General features: G+C 39.2%; 1 protein-coding gene across 2 annotated transcripts in view; it reads right to left on the minus strand.

Moving 5' to 3' along the window:
* PLS3 (plastin 3) overlaps window positions 1–20,019 on the minus strand; it is a 79,850-nt gene that overhangs the window by 23,508 nt on the left and 36,323 nt on the right. Inside the window, exons 2-4 of one of the 2 annotated variants that reach the window (XM_040628910.1) lie at window positions 16,253–16,336; window positions 13,730–13,810; window positions 2,961–3,124 (exon numbers count right to left, since the gene is read on the minus strand). In XM_040628910.1, the coding sequence (XP_040484844.1) occupies window positions 2,961–3,124; window positions 13,730–13,802 (237 nt within the window). In that variant the 5' untranslated portion in view covers window positions 13,803–13,810; window positions 16,253–16,336. The remainder of the gene's footprint in view (window positions 1–2,960; window positions 3,125–13,729; window positions 13,811–16,252; window positions 16,337–20,019) is intronic. The other variant, XM_040628915.1, reaches the window with a different exon arrangement.

Consider the following 20,019-nt stretch of genomic DNA (forward strand, 5'->3'; position numbering starts at 1 on the left):
ATATATATATATATATATATATTTTTTTTTTTTTTTCTTATTCCTTTGTAAAGTTTCGTCACCTTTCTAGCTCCGTGCAGGACTAGCCGCCAGACGAAAGCAATCCAGAGGCATAATGACTTAGGAGGAAGGAAAGATTTCAGAAAGAATTACAAAATATTGACTGGCTTCCAGGGTTTGAGGCTTGCTTCCAAAGTGTTTCCAAAGTAGTACGTTTGAATTTTTTCCTTTTTTTTTTTGGAATCTGTTGTAGGCCTGAGCTTAGTAATAGGAAAAGAACACAGCTTTTTTTTTTTTTTTTAAACCAGAAAGCACTACCCCCAACAGCTAACATATACTTAGCATTTGCTATATGCCTGGCACTGCTCTAAGCGCTTTACTTATATGAAGTTATTTAATCTGATGAGATCGGTGCTATTAGCAAAAGTCCTAAAGCAGGTCAACAACTTAGTAACATTATGCAACAGCAAATTTCTCACTATGAAAACAAGAGTTTAATGCAGACATTTCTGCTGAAAGAAAGTGCCACACTAGTCTTTTTAAAGATGCAGGGGAAAAACCCCACTATTACCTTGTAGGTATAAAAATCCAGTAATGTCGTTTTGAGATACTTAGAAGAAACAAAATCAAGGTATTAAATTTAACTTTATTTTATTTTTTTTTTTTTAATATTTTATTTATTTATTTGACAGAGATAGAGACAGCCAGTGAGAGAGGGAACACAAGCAGGGGGAGTGGGAGAGGAAGAAGCAGGCTCATAGCAGAGGAGCCTGATGTGGGGCTTGATCCCATAACGCCGGGATCACGCCCTGAGCCGAAGGCAGACACTCAACCGCTGTGCCACCCAGGCGCCCCTTAAATTTAACTTTAACATCTGAAGTTTACATATAATTTAGGGACTCTTTTCTGATATATATGTATGTATGTGTGTGTGTATATATATATATATTCTTCTCCAAAGTTAACATTAACTGATTTTGTCTGTAGGCTGCTTTGCAATTAACACCTTTTATGGAACAATTTAAATAAAAAACCCCAAGATGCAAGAACATGTTTCTTTCTACTTCCTTATGTTAATACCTGATAGGAATAACTCGCTTCCTTTTTCACAGATGACTAAAATCTACCCATATTTTGACAATTTTTAAGCTGTCGCATTGGTGACAAAGCAGAAGGAAGTGGACAGACATGCGGTCAGACACCCATCTTTCGGCCCAGTCACAGTGGTATCATTCTGAAACTTCAGGCAGGTTATTTTACTGTCCTTCATATTTGAAAAATGACAGAGTATAAATATATCGATTCCTTCCAATTTTAAAATGTACATTTTAACCTAAAATGTCCTCATTAATATTTTTAAAAAATTCTTAATGATGCCAAAATTATTATGCATATCATTTACTTTTTAAGATTATGCTAAGGTAATCAAACCTTCTCACTTCAAAGCCTCAACAGCTCAGAAGAATCTGCAACATTTCAAGAGCTACAAAATTAACTATTTTCCTAAGATCATTTTTCTCAAAGACACTTTCATAATTTTGTCCTTAATAATACTGGCCACATTGCAAATCTTAATGATTTAGGTCCATTCTTTCTAGTAGATTAAAATTCTGGGCAGTAAATTATCTCCAAAATGACCAATCATAGTTAACTATTGCTCTAAGCTGCTTTAAATTCACAATTCAACATGCAGTTACAAGGGGAGCACGTTTATATCCGTGGACATGCAAGTGCTCATAGTGCAAGTCAATTGTAACTTACTATTGAACACAGAATTCAAAACAAAAGGCTTTGGCAATAACTGAAGACAAAAACAGTGGGGAGGAAATCAGTATTTCAAAAGAAGCCGGCAAGAATGCTACCATTATAATTATGACGCGTCTACATTTTTAAAACAGCAGCCCTCCCCGCCCCCCGCCAAATGCTCTCAGCTCTGCAGACATCATTATTTAGTCAATTTGCTTCTGGAGCTCTTAACAGTGTCCTAAAGGAGTTAGTTCTAATGGGAGAGAACATACCAGAATTTCACTGGCTATAGTGAGCCTCAGTTACCATGGAAAAGGAGGAGAAGAGTGCTGGGGAGTTTGGGATAAACACCAGGCAACTAATTACCTGTTTACAACACAGTAAAAGGAATGCCTAACTAGATCTAGCCAAACCCGGCCCTAAATTAATAAATAAAACCAATAAAATCTCAAGGGCAGAGGCAACAGCTACATCTCAAATACTCTTGTCAACGGCTGTGGACTGAAAATGGCGCCCAATCACCTTGATCACTAGCAGCTAAGGCTAGTTAGTAAGGGGCGCTACATAAACGCTCTCCAAGCACTGAGTATGCAACTAGGTGCTTGGAAGTAGAAGAACTAAGTCAGCCCCGAACCTTGAGGAGTATGTGATGATACCAGAAGAGGAAGACAAAAATTTTAAATGCCTCTTCCAATGGACTAAAAAGATATGCTTCTAACTTTTAATTATCAAAATTATCATCGTAGAGAAAACCGTACGGTTAAATACTACGAAGGCGAGAGTCGCAAACATCTTTTTAATCAGAAAGTTCAACTCAGGAAGCTTCCAAGACTGTGAGTCAGGGTGTAGCATTAACATCTGGAAGCACCCTCCTCCCCCAGGGAGACACCAAGGGAGACAAAAGAGCACTTCAAGAATGGCACTTAGCACCTTGAAAAATGCCCTTTAATGAAGCCCTAGAGCAAATGGTTCGCCTTTCACAGCAAGTACTGTGCTCTAGCTTTGATTCGGTCAATGTTCTTTTTCTCAATTCGTTTGCTAAGATACTCTAATGGCTAAAAGAACTACCTGTGGTGGGATGAGAGAAATTCTATTAGTTGTAACAGTACTAATAACGATACATTTAGGAACTTCATAGGACTCATTACTGTAAGATCCCGCTAGACAAAGGAACAGTCGTGACTCCTAATAAAGGTGGATTTTCACATACTTACATAAACAAATTCATCGAAACTTATCTTCCCATCTTTATTCCTGTCACCATCCAGCATGAGTTTTTGAATAATTTCTCTCACTTTATATCCTGGTAATGGCATATTGGCTTCCTTGAAAAGCTCATGAAGTTCATAGTCACAGATGAATCCATTGCTGTTGAGATCTTTGTAGGAAGGGAGAGCAGGCAAAAAAAGGAAAAGTTTAGGAGAAATAAGTTAACCTCTCAGAGTATTCTTAGGATCAGAGCATTTTTCTTCATTTGAGACTCAGTTCCTAAGCTCGCCTGAATACAGTGCTCGCTCTTCTCACTGTTGGTATCTAAGGTTGTTTTAAAGGGAACTGCAAATCTTAACTGAAAGAGCATGGTTTTACATCATGTTTCCTGTATTTTAAACAGTGTATAAGTAGCTTCACTTAAAAATAGCATCCTTAATACTAACAAAGCAGAGTTGCCTAATAAATTATTTTTAAATCAGAAAGCTGACAGGACTTTTAAAAAATAATAGACTATATACCAATAAAACACCACCATGGTATGAAACAATTTCTACTGTATCTATTTAGAAGTTTTATGCCCCTCATTCTCCCGTTAGTCTAGTAGAGTATTGTAGGAATTGATGCTGATTATATTACAAAGCACACCTGAAATTAAACTACCATCTTCAGTGCCATTTTTTTCAAGTGCTAATGTAAATAAACATTAATCTAAGACAAATACAGAGTTCATAAAAATAAATGCAGTCCTGAGTAATGCAAATGTTTACCATGACTCTATAAATAACCTTTTTATTTTTATGCTAGGACAGTTCTAATGGAGTATGTATCTTAAGTGCTGATGATGCTTAGCCTGAGACTTTTAAAAATGGGAAAAAAACTGATCAATGACCAGAAGTTAATTTACTGGGAAACAGGGCTAACATCCTGAGTGTTGTAATCACTCGGGCATATTTTTTTAAGTAAAGAAAATTGGACTTTCACCAGCAATTTCAAATACCTACTGTTCAATAATACCTTTTATTCCTTAGGTCCCCACTGAATTTCATACATAAATTTAATTATTATAATAAAAGGATACAACCTCAATAGAGAAATGACTCAAGATAACCACAGCATTGTTCCAGAAAATGCATTGTGAAATTCATCTATTTGACGCGTTACTTTAAAACCGTACTGGGTACCGTTCTGGGAATCGGGGATGCTGCCACCAACAAAAGAGAAGTCTGCTGTCTGCGAGCGCACAGTTTAACGACAACTACTAAGCAAATAACATATAAGGTGAGATAGGACTATAAAATATAATATAATGCAATACAACATAAGTGCTGTGATGAAAAATAAAGCAGGGAAAGGGGTCACACTGGGGGCTCTTTGGCCCCCCAGGGAACCTTCAGAAACATCTGGGGACATTTTTGGTTGCCACGACTGGGGGCCAGGGTGAGGGGTGGTGTGAGGATGCTCCCAGCATCCAGCGTGCAGCGCTGCCAAATACCCTACAACGTATATGACCCCCGCCCACGATACAGAATATGCAGCTCAAAATGTCAGTGGTCAAGGATGGCCACTTTGACAAGGTTATATTTGTTTTTTTTTTTTTTTTCAAAGATTTTATTTATTTATTCGACAGAGAGAGACAGCCAGAGAGAGGGAACACAAGCAGGGGGAGTGGGAGAGGAAGAAGCAGGCTCATAGCGGAGGAGCCTGATGTGGGGCTCGATCCCATAACGCTGGGATCACGCCCTGAGCCGAAGGCAGACGCTTAACCGCTGTGCCACCCAGGCACCCCTGACAAGGTTATATTTGAATGAAGACTTACGTGAGGTAAGGGAGCAAATCATGTGGCTATCTGGGGGAAGAGATTTCAAGCACAGGAAAGAGCAAATGCAAAGTCTGTGAAATGGAAGAGTGTCTGATACGGTTTGAGAACAGCAAAGATCCAGTAGGACTTGAGCAGAGGAAACAAAGGAGAAAGTAAGGGATGAGGCCAAGGAGCTGATGACGGATACTCTCATAGGTCACGGAAAGTACTTTCGATTTTTTTTTTTTTTCCTTTAAAGGTTCGCTTATTTATTTGAGAGAGAGACAGAGGACAGAGATAGCAAGAGAGAGAGCGGGAGCAGGGAGGAAAGGGAGAAGCAGACTCCCCGCTGAGCAGGGAGCCCGACCTGGGGCTCCATCCCAAGACCCTGGGATCATGACCTGAGCCGAAGGCAGACGCTTAACTGACTGAGCCACCCAGGCGCCCCATGGATCTTTTTTTTTTTTTTTTTTTTTAAGATTTTCTTTTTTCTTTCACAGAGAGAGAGCGAGCACACAAGCAGACAGAGCACCATGGACCTTATTCTAAGTGTGCTCTAAGTGTAATTCATATTAGCCAATTTTTGTCAACTATTAAAATATTAAATATCCTATATGAAACCATTTCCCAATATTTTGAGGGCTGATGAAATTCTATATTTAATTTTAATGAAGTATATGTCTAGAGTCAAGTACTCTTAAATGTAATTGGCACATTTAAATCTACCAATTAGAGTATCTATATTTCTAAAACATCATCCTCAAACCACCCCAAACTTCTGAAAATCACAAATATTTCCTTTGACAAAGAGCACTTAATTTCCCTAGGGCACATCTTTACTTTCTTTGCTTTGAATTAATAAAAGGCCATACATCAAACACTTTACTAGTAAACTGTTTATATGTGAAATCAATCCAGCAGCAACATCTGCAATTGCTAAAAAGAACAAAGAAATCCACATGGTACTGTGGCAGGATTTTAGCAACTTTTGATGAATGAAATTCTTGAGTTTAAATATACCTCCTTCCATGCATAAACCAATCAATTTCTCCCATTTTCTTTAAAAAGTTTAAATAGAGGGGTGCCTGGGTGGGTGTGGCTCAGTCAGTTAAGGGACTGACTCTTGATTTCAGCTCAGGCCATGATCTCAGGGTCACAAGATCAAGCCCCATGTTGGGCTCAGCATTGGGCATGGAGCCTGCTTAAGGTTCTTGCTCTTCCTCTCCCCCCCCCAAAATAAATAAATAAAATAAAATAAAAAGTTAAAATAGAGCTCGTTACTAGGGTGTAAGTGTGGCATAGTGAAAGATACACAGCATAGCTGAAGGGATACAAGTGGGAGTAATGTGACGTAGGATTTGCATAAGTCACCTCTCTAGGTCTTCATTTTCCCATTTGTAAAATAAGTCCTTTGGATCAAATGGTCTCCAAGTTCCCTTTTTGACTCTAGCACACTCTGATTCTAAATTTGAGTAGCCAAAACGTCACAAACCACACACACGTGCATGCACGCACATGCACACGCACACACGAACACACTTTCAAAAAATATTGGAGGTAAAATCAGAATACATACTAAAAACAAATATACAGTAATAATATTCTGATCATTATTACATCACATTATCTAAATACAACATTCCTTCATTTTTAGATCTTTTAGGAAAAGATCACTTATTCCTTGCTACTATCAAAACTTCTTCCACTTGGCAATTTCTGATAGAAAAATATTTTTAAGGAGTGCTTAGGTAGCTCAGTTGGTTGAGCTGCTGGCTCTTGATTTTGGTTCAGGTCACAATCTCAGGGTCCTGGGATCGGGCCCAGTACTGGGCTCCACACTCAGCATGGAGTCTACTTGACGATTCTCTCCCTCTCTTTCTGCCCCTCCCACTCATGCTCTCTCTCTAAAATAAATAAGTCCTTAAAAAATATTTTTAAAGGTATTCTACTTTACCCTGACTTCTGAAATGATGTATCTGAGCATAATTTAATCTGTGATTGACTCCAGTCTCGACCTAGCCTAGAACAGGTGTTTAATTATTCCTTTTTGATTTCTCAGTGACAGAATAGAAGCAGAAGGCAGAGATTTTTAAAATGAATACTGGAGAACTGTGCATTCAAAACTACATGAAACTGACCAAGGCCCCCAGAGTCTAGTCCAACTGGCAGTTTATTAGCCTTAGATAGAGGTGTAGGCAATGGGGAGAAGTAGCGTTTGCGTGAGCCTTCCCTGAAATAACCTCTGTTGGGCATTACTTAGAAGACAGCTCAGTGATGTGATTAAAAGATGCCAGGAAGTACCCACCCTAAAATACAACTAACATAAAATAACCACATGTGGAAACTCCATTTTGAAGTAAGAGTAGTAATAAACAGATGCTGTTAGTAACTGATGGGACCATTTTAAAGGGGGTTGGAGGAGGAAGACTTGGTCAGTACACAGCAATCTTCCTTATTAGGTTGCAAATCTCTTGGCAGAGACTCTTCTGAATCTTTGATCTCCACCCCAATACCTAGCCCAGTACCTTGCATATAACAAGCGATGGGAAAAAACAATTTTTGTAGGACCATTGATTCTCAGGTATTAACCAGGAAAAGAATGCCCTAATCTAAGGAGCATTTTAAACACAGAATTAAACAAACAATAAGGAAAAAGTCCAGAAATAGCACTAAAAGACCGAATGGCAATTCACCAGGAAACCATAACGACAGAAATATCCCTTAAATAACATTCAATCTCATTCCCTTTGTTCTAATCCTGTCCCCACCCGGCAGCCTTCAGATCTGTAATTTGGTTTTCTAAGTGAACACACCCACTGAGGAGTACCCAAGTAGACAAGCAGTGATGGCTGTCAGGTCAGGAGTTCTCCTGTTCTAAATGTAGAAACCTGCTTTGTCTGTATCAAGAAATACTGTGTGCACTGGTTTGGCGGAAGGCAAGCTCTGCAGCCTCTGGGGTAGGCACTGAGCTAGATACCAAAGATACCGAAATTCATCGGAGGGACTCTCTCTGGTTCGTACTTGAAACTGTGGCTTTAAAATCCTTGTGAAAATAGGAGTCACTTGGAATACCTAGCTATCCTCTATCTTTCCAGAGAGGGGAAAAGAATCATTGAACATATGCACCTAGTTTTACATATTTTAAAAGTTTTACCTACTCTGCTATTTTCCCATATTTTATCAGCAGATCGAGCCCATACTACCTCCCGTAATCAAAGACATTTTAGTGTTAGTCCTAGTAAATTATAGCCAGCCTTTCTTAGAACTCCTAAATCATATCTTTTTGAAGACAACAATTTCAATTTCAATAAAAAGGCAGAGGGAGCCTAAAAAGGCAGCTTGCAATTAATTTTACAAAATCTCCCAGCTGGAAAAGTACTTGAAAGACAAAATAGGGTGCAATTATTTTTAAAGAGTTTTATGCTAATTTTATTTCCAATCCCCCGCCAAAATACACACACACACACACACACACACACACACACACACACATCCTTTAACTATTATCAGAGATCTAATATGCTGTGCTTGGAAAGCCAGAAAATGAGATAGCTTAATGGCATTTTAGAAAGCTTCCATCTTAGTGGTGATATTATTAACCAGGAGCCCAAAACCAGGTCTGGCAGTGATCTTTTTCTATTCGGAGTTTTGACACAAACATGGAGAATTTAATAATAAACTGACCCAAAAAACACAGACCTAGATTGAAAACAGTTTTAACGACTGGAAACATCCCAGTGTCCTGGCATAATGGCAGCCCTCTATTTTCTCATTAAAGCTGCCAATATTCTGGAAGCCCTTTCTGGCTCATTTGCCACGTCTTCGTTAACTACACATCGGCGTGGGGTCGGACAGGTTCTGCATTTCGAAGACTCCTATTTTCAACCACCTGATAAGGTAGATGTTATCATACCGCCTATACTACCTAGAGCATTCTTAATGCTTCTGTGCAAGCAAGTCTCAACTTTGGGGTCCAGAAAATATGGTCAGTAGGAGTCAACATTAACAAAGGGCAGGAAAAAAGAAACTCCACACCTCCCCGCTGAACAAAGTTCCCGCAGAAAGTAAACAGCTAAATATTCAGTCCATTGACCAAGTGTTCTTCTTTTTAAAGAAAAATCACTACACTTAAAAAAAAAAATCACTAACAGGCTCCCAGTGCTGTGCCCGAGAGGCCTTTCATATTGACTACTGGATTCAGCGAAAGGAAACCAACTGTTTGTAACAACAGATTCTGTCTGTCACTCTGTCTCTGTATCTCTCTCTCTCTCTGATGACACATGTAGGGGTCACATCTGCATTCTGTCTTAAACCCCATTATGCTCTTGTACCAAGTATTAGTTTAAATGCCAGTTAACTCTCTCAACACCCTCCCCCAAGTAACCTTAAAGTAAATAAACTTATTATACAGCCGTGTTCCTGCAGAAGTTTGAATCACACCAAGAATGCATATCCTTAAAAGGAAATGTTTTCCCTCCCCTTGCATCCTGTTATTTAAGCTATTTTAAGTACTTGTCTGGAGAAAGCTGAGCCAGAATTCAAGTGGTTTTGATTTTAGCTCTTTTGCACTGCCCATGTCCAGGTGGTGTGAGGCGCAATCTATCACTTCGAATGCATCTTTTGGGGTGCTAGTTCGTCTTTTAAATCCGACAGTAAGGAAGACGGGAATTTCCTTTGACCCCCAAGTTGTGTGTGTGTGTGTGTGTGTGTGTGTGTTGCTTTAACCATCCTTGAATCTGTCTAAATCCAGTGTCTCTCCTTATAAAGAGGTTGCATATGTGCGTCCTCATCTGTAATACACATGCAACCTCTCTACTCACCCATCACGGATAGTGCGCATTAGGACCTAAAGAAGAAAACCAATCAAGTACAGATGCCCACCCTTTCAGAAAAGCTGGGTTTAAAAGTTCCATTTAGTTTAACCAATGTATCCCACAACATTTTCGCGCTAAAAAAAATAATAATGACAAAAGGAATCTACGTGTCTAACGGTAATGGATTTCCACACGTGTGCGCACATACATGATCTTGAATGCCCGTGAAAGCACACGAAGTATTGATTTAGAAGACTCAGCCAAAAGACTCGTGCAGAAGAATTTAGATTATAGTCCATCCTGAGATCTAAGCAGTAAAGTCGAGCTTTCATTAGGCATTTAAACGTCAGCAAAGGCAGCCGCTAAACATCTCCAGATGCTTCACTAAACATGAGTTTTGCCCTTCACAGCTTGTACCTTTTGAGGTAGCTCATTCCGGCAAATAGAAGAGGCAGTTTAATGAGTCCCAGCTCAGGGCAGAAGTGAGGTCGCTACCTAAGAGTTCGTCCCACTTGTGGCTCCTCAAAGGTGGAGGTCAGGGATGGCTGAAGGCTGGGCAAGATTAGCAGGCTGAAACCAGGCAGTCAAAAATGTTGTCTATCGATCTTTTTCCAATGCAAAATTTCCAGCAACTTTGGCCACCAGTTCCCACCTGCTGCCACTCTCCCACTTTAAAAATACACACACACGCTCACATGAGCACATCCTCACACACGTGCGCTCGTGCTCTGAAGCCTACCCACCCACACATGCGTACTTCTACCTTCCACGCCACCAAAACAGGGCTTGCAGACCCTCCCAAGACCTTCGCCTCTAATATTCCACTGATAATTAACCAGACGGCTCAGTGAAATAGCACTGGTTAGTTTATTTTTTGGGCTGGCCTCTAGGTTTTCTTTTTTTAAGTCATAATTAAACACATATGCACTGGTGTAGTTTTTATTGAATACTAAAATCAAATTAAACTAAACCACTGTGTGCCTTTTGTGGCATCATCCTGATGTGGTTTTTATGTACTACAGAATATCAAGTAATTTGAAACAAGTCAACTTCCTGAGAGGAGAAAATCACCATAACCAAAATTTTTTTTACTTTGTTTGGTGGGGAGCCACAAAGGACTATACCCACAGTATTCCCAGTCATTTACAAAACCCCGTTACTCTTTTCTTTCAAAAGTGCTGAATTTGTGTTTTCTTTTAAAGCTCAGTAGCAACTGCTTAGGAGAAAAAAGTCAGATGTCAGTGTTTACAGGACTAAAGCCAATCTGAAAAGATTTACATACATGAATTTATCTTTATGACAAGTAATCATGCAAATGACTTCCAGCTTCCATAACAAGAGTAAATTCTCAGAACGTAGAAGACATTTTCTAGGTGGTAAAATATTTACTTCCCATGTGTTCTGAAAGTTTTATTTATTCTTCTTTAGAAAGAACTTATGCAGCATTTAAATTAAAACGGAAACATTATGAAGTAGGGGGAAAAAAGAGAGCCAAGGCTTCTGCTATCCCAGTGGGAAATACTAGAAACAAATGTTGAGAAAATTAAAATAATTAGATGAAAATATATTGCTTGGAGCTTACCACTAAGCAGGTGCAGAAAGTGAGTGAAAGGAGAACTTTAAATCTTAATACTCGATTTATTGCTAGTAAAGAGAATTTCAAAGCACTATTAATTGATTGGACAAAACCTATGGTTAGCAGTAATTACAGAGATTTTCCTCACACACTATGATTTTGCTGAATTTCTAAAGAGATAATCAAGGCTATTATTGTTAATAGATGGGAAAAATCACATAATGATTTCCATATTTTGTCACAACTGAACAGAGACAAAGTGGTCCTCCCTGCCCTCCCCCCACCAATAAGAAAGAATTGTCCTTGACAGGAAAGTAAGTTCTAGAGCTTGTTTTTCAAACCAAGTTTCCCTGAATGAAAAAAAAAAAAAAAAAAAGATTTCTGTAACACCTTTGACAGTTGCCTCAGGGCTCCGTAACTAATAACTACAAACTACAAAGATTTTAAAGGAAAAATCAAAAGATTCAGCTGGGTCTTTAAACACTTTTCTAAAAGACAGACTCCATACAAGCCTTTATTATGCTGAAAAAAATATATATAAATTTTATGTGCTACAATGTGATGGCCAAAACCTCTGGCAATAAATTCCACCATGATGAAAATCGTCATAACAAAGGCCCTTTTAGTTTACAGTGGATAATGACAAAGTCTCAGTAAGTGAAAAGATTACGTGTAATTCCTTGGATTCAGTCAATTAAATATTGATTGCGACCCTAACATGCGAGTAACGCCCGGTGAGATACTGAATAATATGCAGAGCAGGCAGAAACTGGGGGCTCCCGAATTTCTACTTACAGCATATAGAGCAATGAGAGACTGCGTATTTTAGGAACGAATATAAGCCTGTTAGGGACATCAATAGCACGTACAGTCTAATCTGCCTTTGGGAATCTCTTTTGTCTACCCTAACCCCTCCAAGATACAGGATTTAAAATAAGACAGTACTTCTATGATGACCCTTTCTTGCAGTCCAAGCTCTAACTGATCCCTGACTTAGGGCAATTTAACTCCATGGTTCCTCCATGGAGACAACTGGTGAACCCTTCTTCATATCATTAAAGCTTGTAAGGAGCAATGAAGCTCTTTTACTGAAGAGTGTATTCCAGTTCTGTCAAGTAAACCATACTTGAATAGCTTTACATTTTAAAAAGATATTGCACACAATTATTTCCAAGATGCTTCCCATGAGAACAAGGCCTGTATTCAACAATAAACTTTTTTTTTTTTTTTTTTGAGGAAGCGAGGCCTTGAAGATTCAATAATGGCCATAGTAAGTCCTGGTCCTCCCCAAACTTCTATTCATCAACAAATAAATTAGGCTGTCCCCGACACTGAGAGAGGATTATAAGAAAAAAAAGGAAGGTTCAAAGGATATGCAATCCTAAAACAATTCTGATAAGGCTATTTCTACAGAGTCGTGAGATTTAAAAAATCTTGCAGCCAAGAATTCACCTGCTGTTTTCTCGTAATCAATCTTGTATCAGCCTGGGTAGTGCTCTTTCTTACAGCAGGTAGTATCTGCGGCCAGTGAATAGACTGCTTCCCCCCCCACCCCCGACACACACAGAAAAATGTGTTAGATTCAGGCCTACCCATTTTTTTCTACTTAGAATTCTGATGAGATTGTGAATAGTCACTTTGGTTGGGGGGTGGGGATCGGGTGGTCATTATTCTTCCCAAGGCAGGCTGTTACTTACTAAATGCCTTCACAGAAAATGCTGGTCATGGACGTATGGGAATAGAGATGTACACTTCCTTACTTTTCATTAATGCGATTCGCAATGCAGGTCAAAGAATCAAGTCTGATTTAAATAACAAATCATTATGACCTAACTTTATACCTTTTCATCGGGGAGATACCAAATAGTAGTTTATCTCTCTAAGCCCACGTTGACTCATGGGAGTACATGCACCAGTAGTCAGTTCTTACCCTGCTTTCTCACTAGCTTCTATTGACTTGACCTGAGCACTGAAATTTGGAATGTAAATACTATAAACTGCTTCCATAGCTGCTAAATTCTAAGACACGTTCAGTGAGGTTTAAGGAAAAACCAAACGGCAATGCTAAGTCTTCCCATCGAATGCTGATACTAGAATGTAACGTGAGAAGGCAGAAGGGGCTGCATTATCCAAAGGCACAGAAGATCCATGGAAAAGGCAATAAAGCCAAGCTAAGGAGGCAAAGGTAAAACATTACCTAATCATCATCTAATATTTTCACGGGTCACACATCCCTCTGAGAATATGGTGAAAGCTCCAGATCCTCTCCTCAGAAAAATATGACTCACAATACAATAACAACACAAAATTTGTCCACAGTTTTCAGGAGCCACGGCACCCCCTCCCCGCCCCCCCCCCCACGTTAAGAACTAGTATCCTAGACTAAAGACCTTTGACCATAGTAGATAGATGTATTTAGAAATAACAGTTTAAAGTGTAGTTTCTAAAACTTTATCCCATTGATTTTAACTATCCTGCCCTAAGGTTTGTGATTAACCATTCATATATTTTAGAGAATTAACCTACATTAGGGCCAAACAAAGATGGCTTTACTATAGTTAAAGCTATAAAAAAAATACTTACCAACTTTTGCAAAGGCCTCTTTGAGTTCATCAAGCTCATCTTTGGAAATCTGAGTGGTAGCCATCTCCTCCATTTAAAGATCTAAAGAGAAACCAGAAAGGTTTAAGACTGAAAGATTTTCGTGACGATTATACTATAAGCATTCCTGCGAAATTCTCATCTTAGAGATAATTTAAACAGAACTGCAAACTGCTAAAACCATCTCAATGTGTTCCCATATTTATAGCTAAAGTCATAATAAAGAAAAACAGACACATGAGGAGTCATTATTTACCAGAAGTTATTCAGAAAAAAAAAATAGCTCTGAATCCTCCTTTCAAGGACAGAGTTTTACAAAGGAAGAGCCAAGGTACCTAGCAATGACAGGAAAGAGATCACAATAGAAATCTGTGGTTATTCATGTGAAAACTGAAAGTCCTTTTGTGACCAAAGATTGAGAGAATATGCAACTGTTCTATTAAGCTCTTATCTCTCTCTAGCTTACTGGCTACTTCCATTTTTTTCAGCTTTATTGAGATATAATTGACATATAATAGTGTGTAAGCTTACGGTGTATAACATGATGATTTGATATACTAATGTATCATGAAATGATTACTACAATAAGGTTAGTTAGCACATCCATCACCTTACATTGTTACCATTTTTTCCTATTAAGTCACTCAAAAATCATTCAATGTGAAGGAGTGCCTGGGTGGCTCAGTAGGTTAAGTGTCTGCCTTCGGCTCAGGTCATGATCCTGGGGTCCTGGGATCTGGCTCTCTGCTCAGCGGGGAGTCTGCTTCTCCCTCTCCACCACTTGTGCTCTCTCATGTTCTCTCTCAAATAATAACTAAAATCTTTTTTTTTTTTTTAAAGATTTTATTTATTTATTTGACAGAGATAGAGACAGCTAGCGAGAGAGGGAACACAAGCAGGGGGAGTGGGAGAGGAAGAAGCAGGCTCATAGCGGAAGAGCCTGATGTGGGGCTCGATCCCATAACGCCGGGATCACGCCCTGAGCCGAAGGCAGACGCTTAACCGCTGTGCCACCCAGGCGCCCCTAAAATCTTTTTAAAAAACAATATAATAGTCTTGATTTTGCCTCTTGGCCCACAACATTTATGATCTGGACCTTTCCAGAAAAACTTTACTGAGCCCTGCCATAGAGAAAAGAGGTCTGTTTCACAATGGGTAATCCCCAAATACAAACTTATCAACAATTTTTGGACAGAAAGGCATGAAACTGATTACGTGTTCTCTGGCTTTGGTTGGTTTTTTTGGGTTTGTTTGTTTTGTTTTGTTTTTGGCTTTTTCTCTTTTTCAATCTTTTTTGAGGACTTTACTTTTATAGAACACTTTTAGGTTCACAGCAAAACCGAGCGGGAAGTACAGAGATTTCAGTCCTCACACACACCCTACCCCGCTATGAACACCCCCCTGCAGACGAGGCTCCTTTGCGATGATCGATGAACCTACACTGACACATCGTACTCACCAAAGTCCATGGTTTACCTTCGAGTTCATTCGTGGTGCTATATATTCTGTGGGTTTGGACAAATACATCATGACAGGGATCTACAGGATAGTTTCACGGCCTCAAATGTGTTACTCTTTCAAAAAAAGTACTCTATGTTACATTTCATGTTCTATACAAAACACGAATTTGAGATTGTGTATTTACCCCTTTCAGAAATTTTTGTCAATAGTTAAAAAACTATTCAACAACTCATCAAGAGAGAGCTGGGCTACACCTGTCTTTTTCACAGCCATAGCTGTTCTCTCTGGGACTTATCACAGTCCCAGGCACATAGTAGGCACTTGATAAAACAGCTCTTTACTAAATTCATCCATTCGACAACCACGTGCCAAGCACTATATTAAATTCATATTTGTATTAATTCCCTGAACCCTGACAACAGCCTTAGGAGGTAAATATTCTCCTCTTTTTTCTTATAAGATAACTTAGGTTCAGAGGGACCGTGAAACTGGAATTCAAATTCAGCTTTCTCAAACCCCTGGGATATTTTAAATCAACCATATGATTGATTTAATGTTTCCACCACAATGCAATACACATTTCTAATGACTGGTATTTTCAAAAATTAAGTAAAAAGACTTTTATTTACTTATTTATTTTTAACATTTTATTATTATTATTTTTTATTAAGTAAGCTCCAACCCCAACGTGGGGCTTGAACTCGTGACCCTGAGATCAAGAGTCACACACTTCACTGGCAGAGCCAACCAGGCGCACCAAAAACAGACTTCTATCTTTTTAATTTTATTTTACATTTTAAAAGATTTTATTTATTTATTTGAGAGAGAGAGCTAGAGAGAGAGAGCATAAGTGGGGGTAGGGGCAGAAGGAGAAGCAGACTTCCCACAGAGCAGGGAGCCCAACATGAGACTCCATCCCAGGACCCTGAGATCATGACCCAAGCTTACAGCAGACGCTGGACCGACTGAGCCATCCAGGCGTCCCAAAAAGAGGACTTTGAAAAAACAGAAAACAGAATTTGCTTCTTCATAAACTTTTCTTACCTATGATGTTAAAATGTCACCAAAGAGGGACACACTTCTCAGTAGGTTAGGTGGGTAAGTCACCTTTCAGAGCAGTCTGAGGCTCTAGAAAGTAAAGAAAGATCTTCAGTAAGATACGAAGTAGGCATTTTAAAAATGAAGAGTAAAAAGCTATTTTTCAAGTTAAACTGTAATCTAATGGTAATACTTTAAAAAAGTATCCTTTATTTTACTATTATGATGCTTAACACTTCTGATTACAAACATACTCTATAGGATTTACTCCAATTTTCTTTATGCAAGTTTTAAGTAGTAATATTTTCTTTTTTTTAAATTATTTTTTTATTTTTTAAAGATTTTATTTGACAGAGAGAGAGGCAGCTAGTGGGAGAGGGAACACAAGCAGGGGGAGTGGGAGAGGAAGAAGCAGCCTCCCAGCGGAGGAGCCTGATGCGGGGCTCGATCCCAGGACCCTGGGATCACACCCTGGGCCAAAGGCAGACGCTTAATAACTGAGCCACCCAGGCGCCCCAAAATAGTAACATTTTCAATACAAAATTATTAACCATTCCCATGAACCATACCATGTAGAACAATGGCACACAAAATTTGAAAGTGAGACCATCTCAGAAAATCCAAAACATGTGGCCTCTCCTTTGTCTCTAAAGGTCCTTTACAGTTTGGGCAGTTTGTACATCAGTAATGATCTAAAGTATGTGAGTTTAAAAAAAAAAAAAGACAAGTGATTTTATTCTCATACTACCATATCCCTTCTTTATGAAAGAGCATTAGACAAAGATGGTTCTAGACACAGCTCCCTCTCCTGCCCAACCCTTCAACCCTGCTGACTAAACCCTCCCCCCCCTTCTCCTCTTTGCAGGCAGGGCGGGGCAGATCAGGGCAGGAACCTCTTTCCCTCTTCTTCATATTCCTCCCCAACACAGACACACACCTCTACCCTCACACAATTTTACCAATAGTTTAGGCATCTGTTATATGCCTAGTTCCTGCCCTCAAGGAATTTATAATCTGGGGAAGGCAACATATAAATAATTATAATTTGACACAAAGGGGATTAGCGGCTGCAATAAACGTATAGAAGGGAAAAGCCTCTGGAGACTTTAAAGATTATTAATTTCTTTTCAGATAGGCCAGGAAAGAAGTACTTTTGTTCTTCCTACAGAATTAGGAAATGCTTGGATCTCACAGAAATGATTTCAAGGCAACCATTTACTGAAAAAGATATTAATAGAGACGGTAACTACACTTACGGAGCTGAGTATTGAGCAATGTATAGAACTGTCGAACCACTATGCTGTACAGCTGAAACTAATCATTGTATGTCAACTATACTTCAAAAATAAAAATTTTAAAAATCAATATAGTGCAGCATTAAAAAAACCTCAAAATAGACTTTCAAGTTTTTTCTCTTCTTATTCCTAATTGTCTTTTTAAAAAAATTTTATTTATTTGAAAGAGTGCGTGCATGCACACGCATTAGTGGGAGGGGGTGCAGAGGGAAAGGGAGAAACAGACTCCCCACTGAGCAGGACGCCCAATGCCCACAACCCTGAGGTCATGACCTGAGCCGAAGTCAGATGCTTAACTTAACGGACTAAGCCACCCAGCCGTCCCCCTGTCTAATTGTCTTGATGAAAGCCTAAAGTGACTTCTTTTACACTGAAGGGGAACAAAATATGCCACCCCAAAATATGCCTCTTTGGCATATTGATTATCTTAAGCTGGCTATTTTTATGAAATAGCAAACACAGGTAAAGCTCTGAAAACTAAGTTAACCTTTTGTATGAAATATTTACATTCATAAGGGAAATCTCCATTTTTCAGAGTGTCTCCGTGCTCTAACAGGAAGAGACTATCTAAATCTCTAGAAACTCTTATTAATAGAGGAAGGCATAATCTTAAATCTGCATAACAAGCTCACTGTTGTTTACTGTGCTTTTCCTGGTCACCTCCCATAACTGACTCCCCACCCCCAGCATCTTCTTTTGTCTTTAGCTGAAAGTGGTATTTAAGGTGGTGGCTTCAGCCATTTTAGGGAGTTACTCAGTTTTCCTGGGTCTCTCCCATGGATACAGGAGGTATGCAGGTTATTCAACTGTTGTGTTAATCTGTCTCATGTCAATTTAATTAGACCTGCCAAAGAATCTAAAAGGGCAGAAGCAAAACTGTTTTCTCCCCAACAGCACCTATAACTCCCAGGAGACTTCAGGAGGCACATCCAAAGAAGAATAAAAAGAACCGGAATATGCATATATCCCCAAAACAACATTTCCAGGCAAGTTGGTCCAGGATAACAGAACAGCTGAATTTAGGAGTCTCTTGCTTAAATAAACTCAATTTCATTTATTTATAATTATTTGAAGTAAACACTACCCTGAGGCACCTGAGTTAAATCTAAGAAATACAAAATCAAATTTAAAAGCCTCACAATAGATGCTTTAGTTGATAAAAGTCACAATTTTTTTTAAAGATTGTATTTATTTGTCTGAGAGAAGGAGAAAGCGCACAAGTAGGGAGAGCTGGCGGCAGAGCTGGCAGAGCAGGCAGAGAGAGAGGGAGAAACAGGCTTCCTGCTGACCAGGGAGCCCGATGCGGGGCTCGATCCCAGGACCCCGGGATCATGACCTGAGCAGAAAGCTTAACCCACTGGGCCACCAAGGCGTCCCAAAAGTCACAATTTTTAAAGTAGCTTATGTAATGCATTAATGAATAAAAAAAGGATTTTTTCTGGGGCGCCTGGGTGGCTCAGTCTTTAAGCGTCTGCCTTCGGCTCAGAGCGTGATCCTGGCGTTATGGGATCGAGCCCCACATCAGGCTCCTCCGCTATGAGCCTGCTTCTTCCTCTCCCACTCCCCCTGCTTGTGTTCCCTCTCTCGCTGGCTATCTCTCTCTCTGTCAAATAAATAAATAAAATCTTAAAAAAAAAAAAAAAAGTTTTTTTTTCTTAAAACTACTAGTAGGTATTTGATGGTATCTTTAAGGAAATGAAGTAATTAAGTACTATCTTGGGGAAAAAAACATCCCATTTAAGTAATTTAGTTAAGACTGCCAGTAGATTTTTTAAATGAAGATTTTAAAAAATGAAAATCTTACAAATTAAAATTACAGATGCTCTATTCTTCTTCCTGAGGCATTCGTTGTACTTTAGGGCCTTCTCTCAAAGCAACTCTAACATCCTAGACTGGGGCTTACGAAGCAAAACTGAGGATTTGACATCATTACTGCCCTGTACATGGGGCTATCGTTGTTCCTCACTCAAGGTCGTGGGGTGTTGTAACGGCAAGATGGAAACCACGGTTCTGCTCTTCCCTAGCAGTGTGTCCATGAGCAAGTTTATTTCATCTGGCCCGTCTAGTCATTTGAAAATAGCAGCAATAATACTTCCTTCCCCAGGGTCCTCATGAAGATTAAGGATGGCATATGTGAAGGCACGCTGTAAACTATACAATGTTATACAGTAACTTCAAATCCTCAATGAAAGAAAATGGAGAGGGGCGCCTGGGTGGCTCAGCTGGTTGGGCATCTGCCTTTGGCTCGGGTCTGGATCCCCAGCATCGGCCTCCATGTCAGAGTCTGCGTCTTCGTCTCCTTCTCCCTCTGCCCCACAACCCCCATCCCTGATTGTGCTCTCTCTTTCAAATACATAAATAAAATCTTTTTAACAAACAAACAAACAAACAAACAAACAGAAAATGGGGGAATAAATGAATGTCTAAGTAGTTAGGAGAGGCTACATAAAAATAAGCATAAGTCCTAGTAAGAACCTT

This window comes from Ursus maritimus (assembly GCF_017311325.1).
Source record: "Ursus maritimus isolate PB19 chromosome X unlocalized genomic scaffold, ASM1731132v1 scaffold_X1, whole genome shotgun sequence".
Taxonomy (NCBI): Eukaryota; Metazoa; Chordata; class Mammalia; order Carnivora; family Ursidae; genus Ursus; species Ursus maritimus.